At 49.5% G+C, this 14,026-nt stretch overlaps 1 protein-coding gene across 1 annotated transcript in view; it reads left to right on the top strand.

The window, feature by feature from the left end:
* The window catches only part of PTPRT (protein tyrosine phosphatase receptor type T), a 787,789-nt gene that overhangs the window by 119,983 nt on the left and 653,780 nt on the right, over positions 1-14,026 (top strand). The window contains exon 5 of the mRNA XM_062202558.1: positions 9,167-9,341. Coding sequence (XP_062058542.1) covers positions 9,167-9,341 — 175 coding nt within the window. The remainder of the gene's footprint in view (positions 1-9,166; positions 9,342-14,026) is intronic.

Raw genomic sequence — 14,026 nt, 5'->3', positions numbered from 1 at the left:
AGGCCATAGCAGAGAGACGGATTAGAAGTGGAGCAGCTGGGATACTAACCGTCCATATGGGATGCGGGCACTATGGGCTGAGGCTTAGCCCACTAAGCACAGCACTGGCCTTGGACTTCTGCATTTTTATGAAGTGGCACTGTGATCTCTTTATTTTTGCCCTCCCTTCATCCCTCCCTCTCATCTTCCTCCTTCCTTCCTTTCTTATTTTTTCTTTTAATTTTTACAATGACAACTTTGAATTTATAATCACAAGCGTAACCCTCCACTAAATCAAGAATTCAACAACTCTCTTTTGTCTTTACTACTTTTCACCCAAAGGGAAACGCAGGTGAACAAACAGCTTCTTCAGGGTGACCCAAAGAATGAACATCCAGCTGGGCTTGGGAACCTGCAGACGGGGCTGTGTTCTCTTGATTTAGTCTGCACCTGTTGCATGGGTGTCTTCCGTCGCTATGCTGTACAGACCCCTGGAGGACCCAGCCGACTGGAACGCGGAAATTGCCCCTCACTCTTGTTCTTTTTCATTGTTTTTCCTTCTGGTGCCTTCTCCCAGCCCATGCTCAGTTTACACCCTTTGGGGTCTGATCTCAGGGTCACTCCTTCCTGCTTTGTCCTAGGAGCGGGCAGAGCATGGGAAGCAGGTGGACGTGCTCTCGTCCACACGAGCTCCTCTCCGGTGGCAGAGATGGATGCCGAGCAGCTAATCCCAGAGTCAGCTACTTTATCACAGTGTGACAAGACTGCCGCGGGGACAGATGACGGCTGGTGGGGACAGAGAGGGAAGGCGTGAGGATTGCATAATCGGAGCTACACCGGTGGGCTCCGAGGCCTGCTGGTGGAGCTCTGAGAGGTGACCAGGCATAGGCAAGAGGAGGTATCACTGTGCCGGGAGGTGACACGTGTGCAGGCCCTTCCCCACCTGCTCACCCTCTCTGCTCAGGGCTGATAGCCAGCTCCCTGTGGGGCTTGTGCCAGGCCCCTCCTGGCTCTCTGGAGGAGCTCTGCTCCCAGACATGACCCCCGCAGGAGCACTTGGCTGTGCCTGCCATAGGCCTCCACGTGGGTTTCAGCACAGCTAATCAAACATGATTTATGTCTACTTCCATTCCTTTTAACTTTTAATAAAGAATAATCACAAGCTATTCTTTAGAGACTGCCAAAAAGGAACAAATAGGGTCTTAGGAGAATCAATGGACGAGATTTTAGCAAGTTTCCAAATGTCATGCTGTTGCAATGCTGTTGCAGCGGTGTGGCTAGAAGTGAAAAGAATATTCGTTAGAGATGAATTGTAGGAGCTTTATCTAAATATTTTCTGGCCCAGGGATTCCTGGAGCCATCTGAACAATTTTCAGCTGGAAGTACTGGGCCTGATTTCCTTTTCCTTATTTATTTATTTTTAAAACCAAAAGCTCAGAGCAGACTTTGTATTAGAATATTTCCTATAAACCAGGCCTAGTATGTGTTGTGTGAAACCAGACACCATTTCCTTTTATTAAAGACAGTAATGTTTCCACTTCTGCCAATTACAAATCAATTGCAAGGCTGTCTGCTCTCTGAAATAATGACATCCATCTTTGCAGGCTGTGTGTCTCTTTGTGAAGGGAATAACGCCGGGACACCAGAGGAGACTGGGTGGGGATTACGAAATGGCGAGGCCGTCGAGATACCTTGATTGATAATCAGGGAGCAGGAAAGCGGCACACTCTGCTGCATTAGGGGCTGTCCTTGTCCTCTCCTGGGGCTTCCTGAAGATAAAAGTCTTGCCTGGGGCAGAAGGACGCCCATGTGCTGGGGACAGCAATATTAAAGTGTGGGTATTTACAGCCCTGCCTTTTGCAAGGAGTGTGGGCTCTCCGCTCAAGCAGACTTATCCACACAAAACAAAGGCAGCTCAGAAGAGGTGGAAGTTGAGTTGTTTTTACAGAGCAAGAGAAGCAGAGGAAAGGGGAAAAGAGGGAAGAGAGAGAGATTCCAAAGGCAATGATGGCCACGGTGAGAAAGACGTGGGCGGGTGTGAGTGGGATTAAGCAGCACTTCAGATTAGGCTGCACAATGCCTTGGTTTAATTTAGACCAAATCTGCCGCTCAGGATGGGTTCATTGGCCAAAGGGGTTCACCCTCCAGGCAGCTGCAGCTGCAGGAGCCTCCACATTGATAGGCAGACACAGCTTGTGGGCAAAGAAAGAGGGCAGCCTTCTTCTCAGGGGGCTCAGTCAAAACCCGTGGTCAGGACCCAGGGTTTTGCCCATGGAGCACAGCATGGGTTTTGGTGCACACTCAGCATAGTGACCCATTGCTCACCCTCAGGAAGTGGTCTTAGGTTTAAGGGATTTTCTGTTTACACATTCTGTGGCATTATTTGGTCCCTTGCTTTCCTCCTGAGGGCCTGAAGAAGGCATTGACCTTGAAGTTCTTGAAACCTAGGACAAGGTCAGCAGTCTCAGCATCACCTGATAGGGTTTGTTTAAAGGAAGAAGGCCCAGGTGTAGAGGGTGAAGCCGCTAACTGTGACACCAGTTTGTGTTCCGACTACTGCACTTCTGATCCAACTCCCTGCTAATGGTCTGGGAAAGCAGCAGAGGATAGCCCAAGTCCTTGAGCCCCTGCGCTCACGTGGGAGACCACAAAGAAGCTTCTGGCTTTGGCCTGGGCCAGCCCTGGCTTTTGCAACCACTTGGGGAGTGCAACAGTGGATGGAAGATCTCTCTCCCTCTCTTCTTCTCTCCCTATAATTCTGACTTTTAAATAAATATGTACATTTTAAAAAGAAAAAGGGAAGAAGGCCCACCCCACCCCAGAGGTGCTGATTTGTTAGGTCTCAGGGGTTGTAGAAGTCATGTTTCTAACAGGCTCCCAGCGATGCTCATGCAGCTGACTTGGGGACCACTGAGACCCACAGCTTTCGGTTGCTCTGCGAGTGTTGCTCTTTCCTCGCGAGCCCTGTTTCCTCCGTGACGTGTACTGTTTCAGCCCTTGCCTTTCTGTTTTACTTATTTTTTTTTCTGTTGTGTTGGAAACCCAGCCTGTAAATTCCTCTGGGCAGAAATTATACCTTGCACACTCCACACTGTCTCATTTCTGTTTTGTAAAATAATGAGTACATTTCCAATGTGATTAATAATAGAATAGGGAAAGGGGGGAAAAACTCAGACTAGCAGCCCCAATAAACAACATCTACAAATGGATATCAGCCCTGGGATTCTCTTAAAAACTTTTATTTCTAACAAGTTCCCAGGTCATACTGGTGAGGCTGCTGTGGTCCAGGGCCACCCATTGAGAGGAATTTGCACAGGGATTTTCAGAGGATTAAGTGTTACATAAGCCAGTAAGCACAGGGCCTAGCACCAAGCACACCTCAAGAATGCTGCTGTCACTCTCAAGGTAATCAACACCTGGACAGGGGCAGGCATTCAGCCGAGCGATGAAGCCACTGCTTGGGATACCTCCATCCCGTGTAGGAGAAACTGGGTTGGAGTTCCACCTCTGCACCTGATTCCAGCTGCCTGCTAATGTGCACACTGGGAGGCAGCAGGTGGATGGCGTCAGTGGCTGGGTCCCTGCCATCCACATGGGAGGCCTGGGGTGAGTTCCTGGCTCCCCACTTTGGCCTGGCCCCGCCTCAGCCATTGCAGTGGGTAGGACTCTCCTTACCTGCCAGCCTGCCTGCCTCTCTGACTCTTTTTCTGTATCTGTCTGCCTCTCAGATAAATGAAAAACAAATAGAACTCGCCAAAAAATAAATGCTCAGACAAATCCTGTCAAGTCGAACAACATATTTATCATACTCGGTGATGGAGCGCTTCACTCCTGGGGAATGTATTGCCGTTTCATGGGCAGTGGGGCTTCTTGCAGGGTGCTCCAGCCTTGCAGAGTGGCTGGTGCACTCCAGAGCCCAGTCCTCAGCCCCCTTAATAAAAAGAGACTCGGGAACTCAACCCCAGCAAGTTGCAGGGCAGCAGCTGGTTGGATTTCAGGAACCATCAGGTTTTAGTAGATGTAGGACAAGGTAGGGGTAGGAAAGAAAAGACAGGTACAGGGGATGCTGTTAGCATCCTCGATAGATCCCGTTTCCAGGCCAGTGTCCCCAGTCCCAAAGCTTTGTGCATGGTGGTTGCGAAAGGCTCACAGCTCTCCCTTCCCCCCGAGAACCTGTCCTCAGTCAGATGGGAAGTTCCCTTTTCCCTAGCTCCACGGCCAGTGCCTGCTGGGCATGGTGGGATAGATGCAGGCCTCTGGACCTCAAGGTTGCATCAACCTGAGGGTGTGCACCAGAGCTCCCTGTGGGATCAGGCTGAAGCATGCCTCCAGTTTTGTCTTAGCCCCTTTCTTTTCCTTTCTCCTGAGAGCACTCCATAAATCACCATGTCTCCAACTAGGCTTTGAGGCCACCCACCCTAAAACGCAGCTTGGCGGCGTCCACTGGGAAATGTATTCGATTGTCTTATAAAATGTGAAAGCCTCAAAGAGGATTGTGCTTCTGGAGAGGAGACATACAGGCTTGAAGAACTCACGAGAACAGGAAAAGAGTAAGCCCCGCGATTTCAGAGGAAGGAAGTCCACGCGTCTGAAAAATGCTAGAGGAGCTGGAAGAGTTCATAGGAGTCCGAGTGGAGGACACCAGCTGGATGTGACAGCCTCTTTCCTGGGATTCCGTGGGCATTCATCCGTGCCAGGCTTTTCTTTGGCTTTTCCCAGGACTTCGACATTCCTTCATCGCCCTGGTCCTCATTCCCAGCGTCCCAGAACTTGTAGCCGTGTGCATTTATAGGCTACTTGCTGTCTTGGTTGGGAGTCTTTACTTTCCTGCCTCCTGCTTGTGGTCCATTTCAGGCTCCCTGCATTCCTGTCCCTCTCCAGTCCTGCTGGGAGCATTGCTGAGCCCTTAGCTGTTGTGTAAAACGTCTCCTTACATCTCCTCTTCTGCCTCCACCTGGGGCTGAGACCGGCTTCTTACAGGTTGCCTCCTCCAGGCGGCCACAGCATTCTGGCCACTGAGACCCTCACCGCCTGCGCATCATCTCTGCGGTCCTTTAGTTTTGCCTGGATTTCTGTTGCTGGATTCTTGCTCACTGGCCTTGACCTTCAGCACTCGTCTGCCTTTCCTGCCTCGTCTTGACCCGTCATACTCAGGATCCGCTCCCATCTGGGCTCATCTCCCTGAACCTAACCTCCATTTCTCCTTGCCCATGGTCCATCACTGTGCTGTTTGCTCTCATGAATCTGGGCCTTCGAGCTCATGCCTGCCCTGCTGGTGCCTGCCTGCCCCCAATATGACAAGTGTGATTATCAAAAGGCCTATTTTCCAGAAATTCATAAGACAACCTGCAATTTCCTATCCTTCAGTGGGCAAGAGTGCTCAGGAGCTAAACAGAACAGCGTGACTGGTTCAGGGGTGTGAGCATAATCCTCCCTGGTTCTGCTGGAATCCGACACCATTAAGAAGAAAAGTAAATAACGCCCGGGGCTGCACTGAAATAAAACTTAGAGTACATGTGAAAAATGAATGCTGCGCACTTAATCAGCCTTTTTGTCATTGTGTTAGTCGTTCCTGCTACAGTGATAAGTTCCACAAGTTAATGGTTTTGAAACAAAACAAATGTGTTTCCCTAGAGCTATGGATCTGAGAAGTCTGGGTTCACTGGGCTAAAATCAAGGTACAGGTGGGCTGTGTTCCTTCTGCAGGGACTCAGGGAGAATCTGTCCCCCTCCTCTTCCCAGCATTCCTTGGCTCCTGGCACCCTTCTCCATCTTCAAGGCAGCAGTCCCTTCGCTCTGCACTCTGCTTCAGACCAATGCCTTTCTGAGATGGTGATGCACCTGCTCCTTCTCTCACACGTGGGGGCTCCTGTGGGCTCATTGGGCCTGGCTGGATCATCCAAAATCATCTCCTGATCTCAAGATCCTTCACTTAACAACATCTTTAAAATCTCTTCGGTGAGATACGATAACGTTCAGAGACTCTGGGGATTCGGATGTCAGCGTCATTGGAGCAGCTGTTATCCTGACTACCACACCTTTCGTGGTTCAGTTAGAAATCTCTGCTGACCCCAAGCTTTGCCATCCTGTGCTGAGGGTTTTGTTTTTTTTATTTTTTTTATATGCAGTCTCATTTGTTCCTCACAATAATTCTGTAAAGTGGGTATAATGATCAAAATCCTAACATGTATGATGAAACTGAAGCTCACAGATGAAATTGCCTACCCAAGGGTGCACAAATTGGGCACTTGCTTTCATTCATTTTATTAGCTCCATCCTGTTCTCTTATAAACAGTAAGTACAGCCTCCTAAGGGCCCATCTGGGACCACTGATGGACCAATCACTGCTGATGGGTGCTGTCTTGACTTTGAAAACAATTGCAGGTGAGGAGGTTTTTATACCAGCTGGGCTTAAGTGGTTTTTTTTTTCTTTGTACTTGATTTTTTTTCTGCCTAGATTTTATTTCTTTACTCTTAACAGCTAATATTTTTATTAACCTCCACTCTTTTGTTTTTCTAAAAAATGTATCAAGTAGAGGGTATTCCATTCAGTCTGAAGATTCTGGTCTTAATTCAGGAAACAGACCTGGACTAATGTGATTTCTGTGGTAGTTGTCTGTTTTCTGTATCAGTTTGTCTCTCTCCATTCTCTCTCTCTCTCTCTCTCTCTCTCTCTCTCTCTCTCTCTTTTGCTCTCTGGGTTGTGTTGTCAGGCCTGTCTTCCAGGCTGGCACTTTTCTGCAGTGTTGATTTCTATTTTTTTTCCAAGGCCATGTTGAATTCTTCAAAGGGTATTGTTTGTTTTCAGGAATTCTCTCCTTGGCTCCTCTGGGTTCATTTTCCTTCTTAGGGCTTTTCCTTAGCCACTCACCTCTTAGCTCATGTTTTGTAGATCCTGGATGTTGACACTGTTCTCAGTCTCTCCTTTGCAACCCATCCGATTTCTAGGCTGTTCACAACACTCATGTCTGAGCCAAGGCCTATGTCTCATAGGCTGTTTGGATGGTGCTCACTTTCGTTTATTTCCCCCTACCTTTTATACAGGATTTCTACACTCACTTCCTGCCTTTGTGATTTTGCTGTTGTTATTGGCTAAGAAGTTGATGACAAATAGGTGGATTGTAGACTCATACCTGTTGCTTGTACTCTCCCACATTTGGAAGTGGGGGTGTGGTGGGGGAGTAGTCCCACATCAGAGCAAACACATGGGGTTTTTTATGAGTAGGCTCTGAAGCCAGGTGCCCTGCATTCAAATTCTAGCTCTACAGTTTATAACCTGGGAGATCTGGGACAGGTGATTTTGCTTCTTTGGATTTCAGCTTCCTCATGTGTATGGTGAAGATAAGATACCTGCCTAAGCTTATGGGTTATAAATTAGAATGCATATAACAGTTGGCACTTACTGTTTGAATATAATTTGGCCCCTGAACATATGTAGATATTTAAGCCCAACTTCTTAAGTTGCCGGCACTAAGAGGATGGAAACTTAACCCCGTTATGGTGTTGAGGAGATGGGTCTAGTGGGCAGTCCATGGTCATTAGGTTTAAGCTCAGAACAGTTCTTGAGAGGACTGATTACAAAGCCTGCATTGGACCCAGCTACTCTCTGCATCCTGGCTTGCTTTTTGGTCCCCCTTCTACACACACTGTGCCCTTGTCACTGTCTTCTGCCACCCTCATCAGAAGCCAAACCAATGGGATGCCTGGTCTTGGACTTCATTGAACCACCAAAATTGTGAGCTAAATAAACAAATTATGTGTGCATTATCACCCAAGGAGTCCATTGTGTGATGGAGAGACCGTCCATCTGTTGGTTCACCCCCTCTCCCCCGGAAAATACCTGCAAAAGCCAGGAGCCTGAAGATGAGTCTGGGTCTCCCACGTCGGTGGCAGGGATGCAAGAACTTGAGCCATCACCTGCTGCCTCCCAGGGGGTGCACTACCAGGTTGCTGGATCCGAAGTGGAGGCGAGTCTCAAACCCAGGCTCTCCCACTTGAGATGCAGGCATCTCGAGTGGCGACTTAACCACTGTGCCATTTCCCACCTCAATTTCACTTTTAGAATTTTTTTTTTTTAAATTAAGGCAGACAGTGAGGAAAAGATCTTAGAAAAAGAATGTTTAGGTTGATGTTGGAAAGCCTGGATAAGGGACGTATTTGCTCTGCATATTTACTTATCCTCTTTGACACTTGAATTCTTCTTCTGAGCAAAGCAGCAATGATGCAAAACTCAAACAGGGCTGTGGCGATTAACGAGGAGATTTATAGAAAAGTCCCCAGCTCGGGGTCGGGCACATACTGAGACCGCATCTACATGTGTGTGCTGTATGGGTTATGCATGTGCCTTTGGGGTTACCATAACTTGTGCCGGTCGGTAAGGGGTCGAAGACTCAAACTCCCACCTAAAACTCAGGATACTAAAAATAAAAACCTGTGTGTATTTACCTGTGTTCTAAAAATGTATAGCCCACTGAGGCAAGATGCTGGAGATGAATAAAGAAAAGTCTTGCCTTCAGGGTGCTCCCAGTCTGAAGTAGGACGTTGTGTGGAAAGTTTGATCACACAAAGCCTGACTGGTCCCCGGAAGCCGGTGCATCTGTCAGGGCGAGAACTGATTGGGGGAAAGGATGGGGAGTGCTCCCAGGGAGTCAGGACATGCCAGGCAGAGGAAAGTGCACAAGCCTAGGAAGAGCAGAGCTGAAAAGCCCTCGTCCACATGTCCACACCCTCTCCACCTTAATAGCCTGGTTCAGGTGGGGCTCAGGCCAAGGGCATGGCGCATCCAGCCATCAGCTCCGGGACTAGAACCTGAAGCGTTTATTACCATGCCCCGTGCACTGAGATTTCACGATGGAACACAGCTATGTCTTTGGTGGACACTGTGGTTTTGCTTAAGGGATGAAGGTAGGAAGGAGGCAGGCTAAGGGGCCACAGCCCAGTCCCAAGTGCAGGCTGAGGAAGGACCCAGGTGTTTAGGGTGTCTCGTCACTTTTCTGACCACCAGGTGTCCCTCCTCTCGACCATCTTTAGCAGAGTTTGTTCAGTTAAATCACTAGCGCACACCAGCCTCATCATGGTGGGGGGTCCTGGCCCTCAGGTGTGGGGATGGGCGGAGCCTCCGTGATGGAGTTCACCTGGGAGCCCTTGCTGCTATAATTTCTCCTCCCCTCTCTCCTCTGCCCTACAGCAATGGAATGGCAGGGACACGGCCCTCATGGTCACTCGTGTAGTCAACCACAGACGCTTCTCGGCCACTGTGAGTGTGGCGGACACCGCCCAGCGCAGCGTCAGCAAGTACCGCTGTGTGATCCGCTCGGATGGGGGGTCCGGCGTGTCCAACTACGCAGAGCTGATTGTGAAAGGTGAGTGCCTCCAGCCTGAGCCTCTTTCTCCCTGTGCCCGGAGCTGCTGGGGTCCCGTGCCCAGTCCCGCACAGGATGGCCTTGCTGGGAGCAGTTAAACCCCTGTTTCTTATCTGCTGCTCTCCCATGCTCCCATTTCATAGAAGGAGGCCCACATTTCCACTTACCCCACCTTTCTGCCCCCTCCCCCCCTAAAGAGGGGAACCTTGTAAAATCGGGCGACGTTGTGTTGTTACTCCAAGGCGAACCTCACTTGCCGGCCCATACCTGTGGAAGACTGGGGGAAACATAACACAGATGGCATCGCGGCATCTGGCTTTGTTTTGTGTGTTCGGATACAAGGCACAAATGTCCCTGTGCTGTGGGGGAGAGCTATGGCCATGGGCATGTCATGTTGCTTCTGAGGAATTTGTAATTGAAAACTTGATGCAGTGACAATACTTGGAAGTACTTCTGAGCTGGGTAACTCCCCATCCCCCAGCCTTGGTTCTCTTCTTTTCCGTTGTCATCTTGGTCACCTTGAGCTACCAGTTACTAGTTTTCCCTTGAAATATGTGTGTTGTTCCCTTTACTGCTTCTTTCGAAAACCTAGACATCCCGTTTATTTCTGAAACTCCATGTTGTCTGTGTTCTCACACTTAATGGGCATATACTGTTTCCTCAGGTGAGTCATCTGATCCTTAAAAATCCCCCCATTTGTAGCCATTTAAGTAATTCCAGGTGTTGTTTTTTTCTTTGCTTTGGGTGCACAACAATTAACACTGCAATGGAGTTCTTCTGAAGAGAAGGCTTTTATCCTATTGAACCAGATTACTTCTCTAGGATAAATTCCCCAGAGGTAGAGTGGGTAGGCCAAAGAAAATGAGCATCTTTATGGATTTTTCCTTTGTGTTGCAATATTGCTTTTGCAAAAGAAACAATTTGACAATTTGCACTGGCAACAGCAGTCTATGGTTGTACTCGTTTAGCCCATGTTAGGTTCACCGATTAAAATTTCAATATAGCATAATTTAGTGAATGAAATATTGAAGCTGTTCATATCATGCCAGCTGTAGAATGAAGCTGGTGTGTTGGAAGGGAAAAAAAAACATGGATCAACTCCCAGAAGGCTTCCGAGTAGATCTCCTTGGTCAAGGCATGTGTTGGTGTGGAAACCTTGACCTCTCTTTGCTGCCCCTGGCGTAAGGCAGCCTGAATCGGACCAGACTGGGGGATCCTACAGCCTGCAATTCTGTGTGCTGGTCCATCATGACCCCTTCATGGGTGGGGAACCTTTTTGTTTTTTCTGCCAAGGACCCTTTGGATATTTATAACAATATGCACAGGCCATACAATATTTATCAACTTAAAAATTAGCCTGCTACAGATTGATTGAACTTTGAGTCCAGCCAGCCATGGGGTAGGGCCAGACCTCATGATTCAGTGGGCCCTCTGCTGCCCGAGGCTAGATCGTCTCCTCCCTCAACATCACCCCATTCACAGAGCTGACAATGCACTGTCATTGGGGTCTCCACTTAGTTGTAATCCTGTCCGATCCTCCCAGAGAACTTCCCTGTCCCCCACCCAAGGTAGCTACACTCTGACATCACCCTGTTTAATTCGCTGCTTCACCCTGGTTGCCCTTCACAGTGGTAGCTTATTTACTTGGTGATTTCCATCTCCCCTTGTAGGATGTGTCGGCCCTGTAAGCAGGGGGCCACCATCTGTGTGGCTGTGAGTTCCTACACGTAGCATAGGGCCTGGCACCAGTTGCAAGTAGGGGGCACCCTGGGGGAACCCTATAGAATTGTCCTCAGTCCACCTGTTTTGACCTGCACAGTTAGTCATTTCATACAGCTCAACCTGTAAGTACTTGTGGAATGATGGATGACTGAGTGTGGTGTTGGCTTCTGCAGGAATTGATTTCATTACCCTAGTGCCATGAACACTTAAGCCAAAGATCAACAAATTAGGCAGTCAGGAACAAAACAACTAATGGGGAAAAATCATCTCTAAATTGGTTTACATTGAGTGCATTAATACATGAAAGCGCATCGCTTTGTCCACGTTAGACTCGTGTCTTTTGCTCTTCTGGTGCCCAAAGGCTGAGTGGCGTGACACAGTGGCCTTTGTAGTTTCTGGGCTGTTCCCTGCAATGCTCATTGTACTTTTTTTAAAATTTTTTTGAAAGGCAGAGTTAGAAGCAGAGAGAAGTCTTCCATCTGCTGGTTCACTCCCCAGATGCCCACAATTGCCAGAGCTGGGCCAATCCGCAGCCAGGAGCTTCTTCCAGGTCTCCATGCAGGTGCAGGGGCCCAAGCACTTGGGCCATCTTCCACTGCCTTCCCAGGCCTTAGCAGAGAGCTGTATCGGAAGTGGAGCAGCCAGGACTCAAACCAGCGCCTGTGTGGGCTTACCCGCTATGCCACAGAGCCATCCTCTCATTGTACTTCTTGTATGAGTGACCTCCTGCACTAGATTGGAAGCCCCATGAGAATTCATGCTCTCCACTGTCTTTCCAGCTTAATGTAAAGCTAGTGATGAGAGAACAGGGTGAGTGACTATGGGAGCCAGTGTAGGAACCTCAACTTTCCATGCACAGATAAATGGAGCCAGGCAACATGTAGTTTATTAGTCTATTCTTTGTGTGTGCCTGCCAGTCTGCGGCAGGGAGGGCAGGTGTGGGAAGAAACTCCAGAGGCTGCTAGGGCACAGAATGGAAGCATGATTGCTTGCCTTTAGAGAAGTGGCTACAGTGTGCTGGGATGGACAGTGACTTCTCCTTTGCTGGCTGTGCATCCTGGGCCAGAGCTGAGGGGGAGGGGCTGGTGCTGCTGGGGGCCCCAGGTGCACCAGTGTGGCCAGCTAGTAAGATGCAGGTGGCAGGTGCTGCTGCTGCTTAGAGACCCCTCACCAGCAGCCCCTGCTGCTCCAGTTGAAGAGATTGACTGGGTGGTCCCAGGCTTTGTGCACAGCAGGTGGTGGAGGGTTGGAGCTCTCTGTGGTCTGGTCCCATCAATGAAATTCGCCCATAATTTTGGTCTGGAATCACACTTGCTTTAGTGTCGATTTCCCCCTCATTTTTAATATTCAGTTGGTGGTAAGTCAAGCACTTGAATGTAGCAAAGCCCCTTCACATAAGTTATCTCATTGTTTTCCTAATTGCAGTTCTGCATGTTGGTTTTATTTCATTTCGCTTTATGGCTGGGAGGACAGGCAGCCAGGTTGGGAGAGGGTCGGCCTAAGTGGCAGAGCCGGGGTCTGATGTGGGTCTACCCCATGCTGCTTTGGCCACAGCAGGAACCCCTGGGAAGCATGGCCTTGGTGGCACTTAGTATCACAGTGTCCGCATCAGTACCTGGGGGTCCAGGTATCGGGTGAGCAGGTAAGGCAGGAGTGGCTGGGCCTGTGGCACTCACATGTCAGTTCCTGCATGTCCCCTCCTCACTGCCTACTAACTTCCAGCTTCCTGGAGAAACACATTTAACCTTTCCCTACCCACACTCCTAAAGAGCTCATGGTATCCAAGGAAACAAAAGGCGGGGACATCCAAAGGCAGAGGGAACCAGGGGACAGTTGTCTCCCTGAGGTGTGAGGTCAGGAGCCATTTGCAGGTGGCCACTTGGCGCACTGGGCGGAAACTGTCTTAGGAAGAATGACTCGTTCCTCCTTAAGGGCCCTTTGCCTCTGCTGAGCCAGGATGCTTAAGTACTTCAATACTGGAGTACTAGCACTCATGAAAAAGACTGAAGGAAAAATACTAATCTTTGTTCTCTGAGGGAAAGGGAAAATCTGAAAATCAGAACCCCCAAAAAAAGGATCCTCATGGCCAAAGTGCTGGTATGGGGCATGGCTCTCTGGCCTGGATTTCCTCTCCTGGGTGAAGATTGGCACCTCCCACAGACAGTGTGGGCCAAGGGGCTGAAAGTCCTGCCTGAGCCTGAGACCTCGGAGAGGAAAGCATCCCAGTGTGGCTCTCTTCCTCCCAGGATTCCTCCATCTGCTTCCAGTTCAGGGGCAGGAGGCGACTCTAGAGCTGGAAGGCCAGGTGTGAATCCCAGCCCCATCTGGTCCCAGCTCTGTGACCTTGAACATGGCTTAAGCCTCTTGTAGCTGAGCTGGCTCATCTGGGAACAGAGGGTATGACTACCTCCTTCAGAGGACATTGTAAGAATTAAATGGGATAAATGGATGTAGGCGTTCTTGGAAGTGTCTGGTACATGTGCTCTAATGTGGTTGCTCAGTTATGGAAATCAATGTCCCATGAAGGTGGGCTTTCCCAGATAAAGAGGAGGTGAAGGACTCTGGGTAGGATAGGATACCTGACCCAGGTGCTGATTGGATTAGCACCTCTATGGCCTTGGAGAAACTGTTCAAGGTCTATGTAAAGTGGGGTCAGAGCCCTTGCCCTGCCCGGTGAAGGAAAGACTGGGCTTGGAAGCACCTGGGTCATAGGGGCCTGTGCAGGTTGGAGTTCTGTGGTCCCCTCCTGTGTTGCTGGAGAATCTGGAAAGCTCTGTAGCTGCAGTGGCATGGTCCTGCCTCCCTCCCCCTGCGGTTGTGCAGAGCTCTGGCCTGCTGTGGTTGGGAGGTCCCAGGGGAGATGGAGACCCTGGAGTGGCTTCCTCAGCTTGTGTTGACAGTGAGCTGGGAGGCTGGGCCTCTTTCCCCTTTGCAGACGTGTTTGTGGCTGGCTGGCTGGCCCA

Source organism: Lepus europaeus, chromosome 10 (assembly GCF_033115175.1).
Source record: "Lepus europaeus isolate LE1 chromosome 10, mLepTim1.pri, whole genome shotgun sequence".
Lineage (NCBI taxonomy): Eukaryota > Metazoa > Chordata > Mammalia > Lagomorpha > Leporidae > Lepus > Lepus europaeus.
This window is presented reverse-complemented; position numbering and strand designations above follow the sequence as displayed.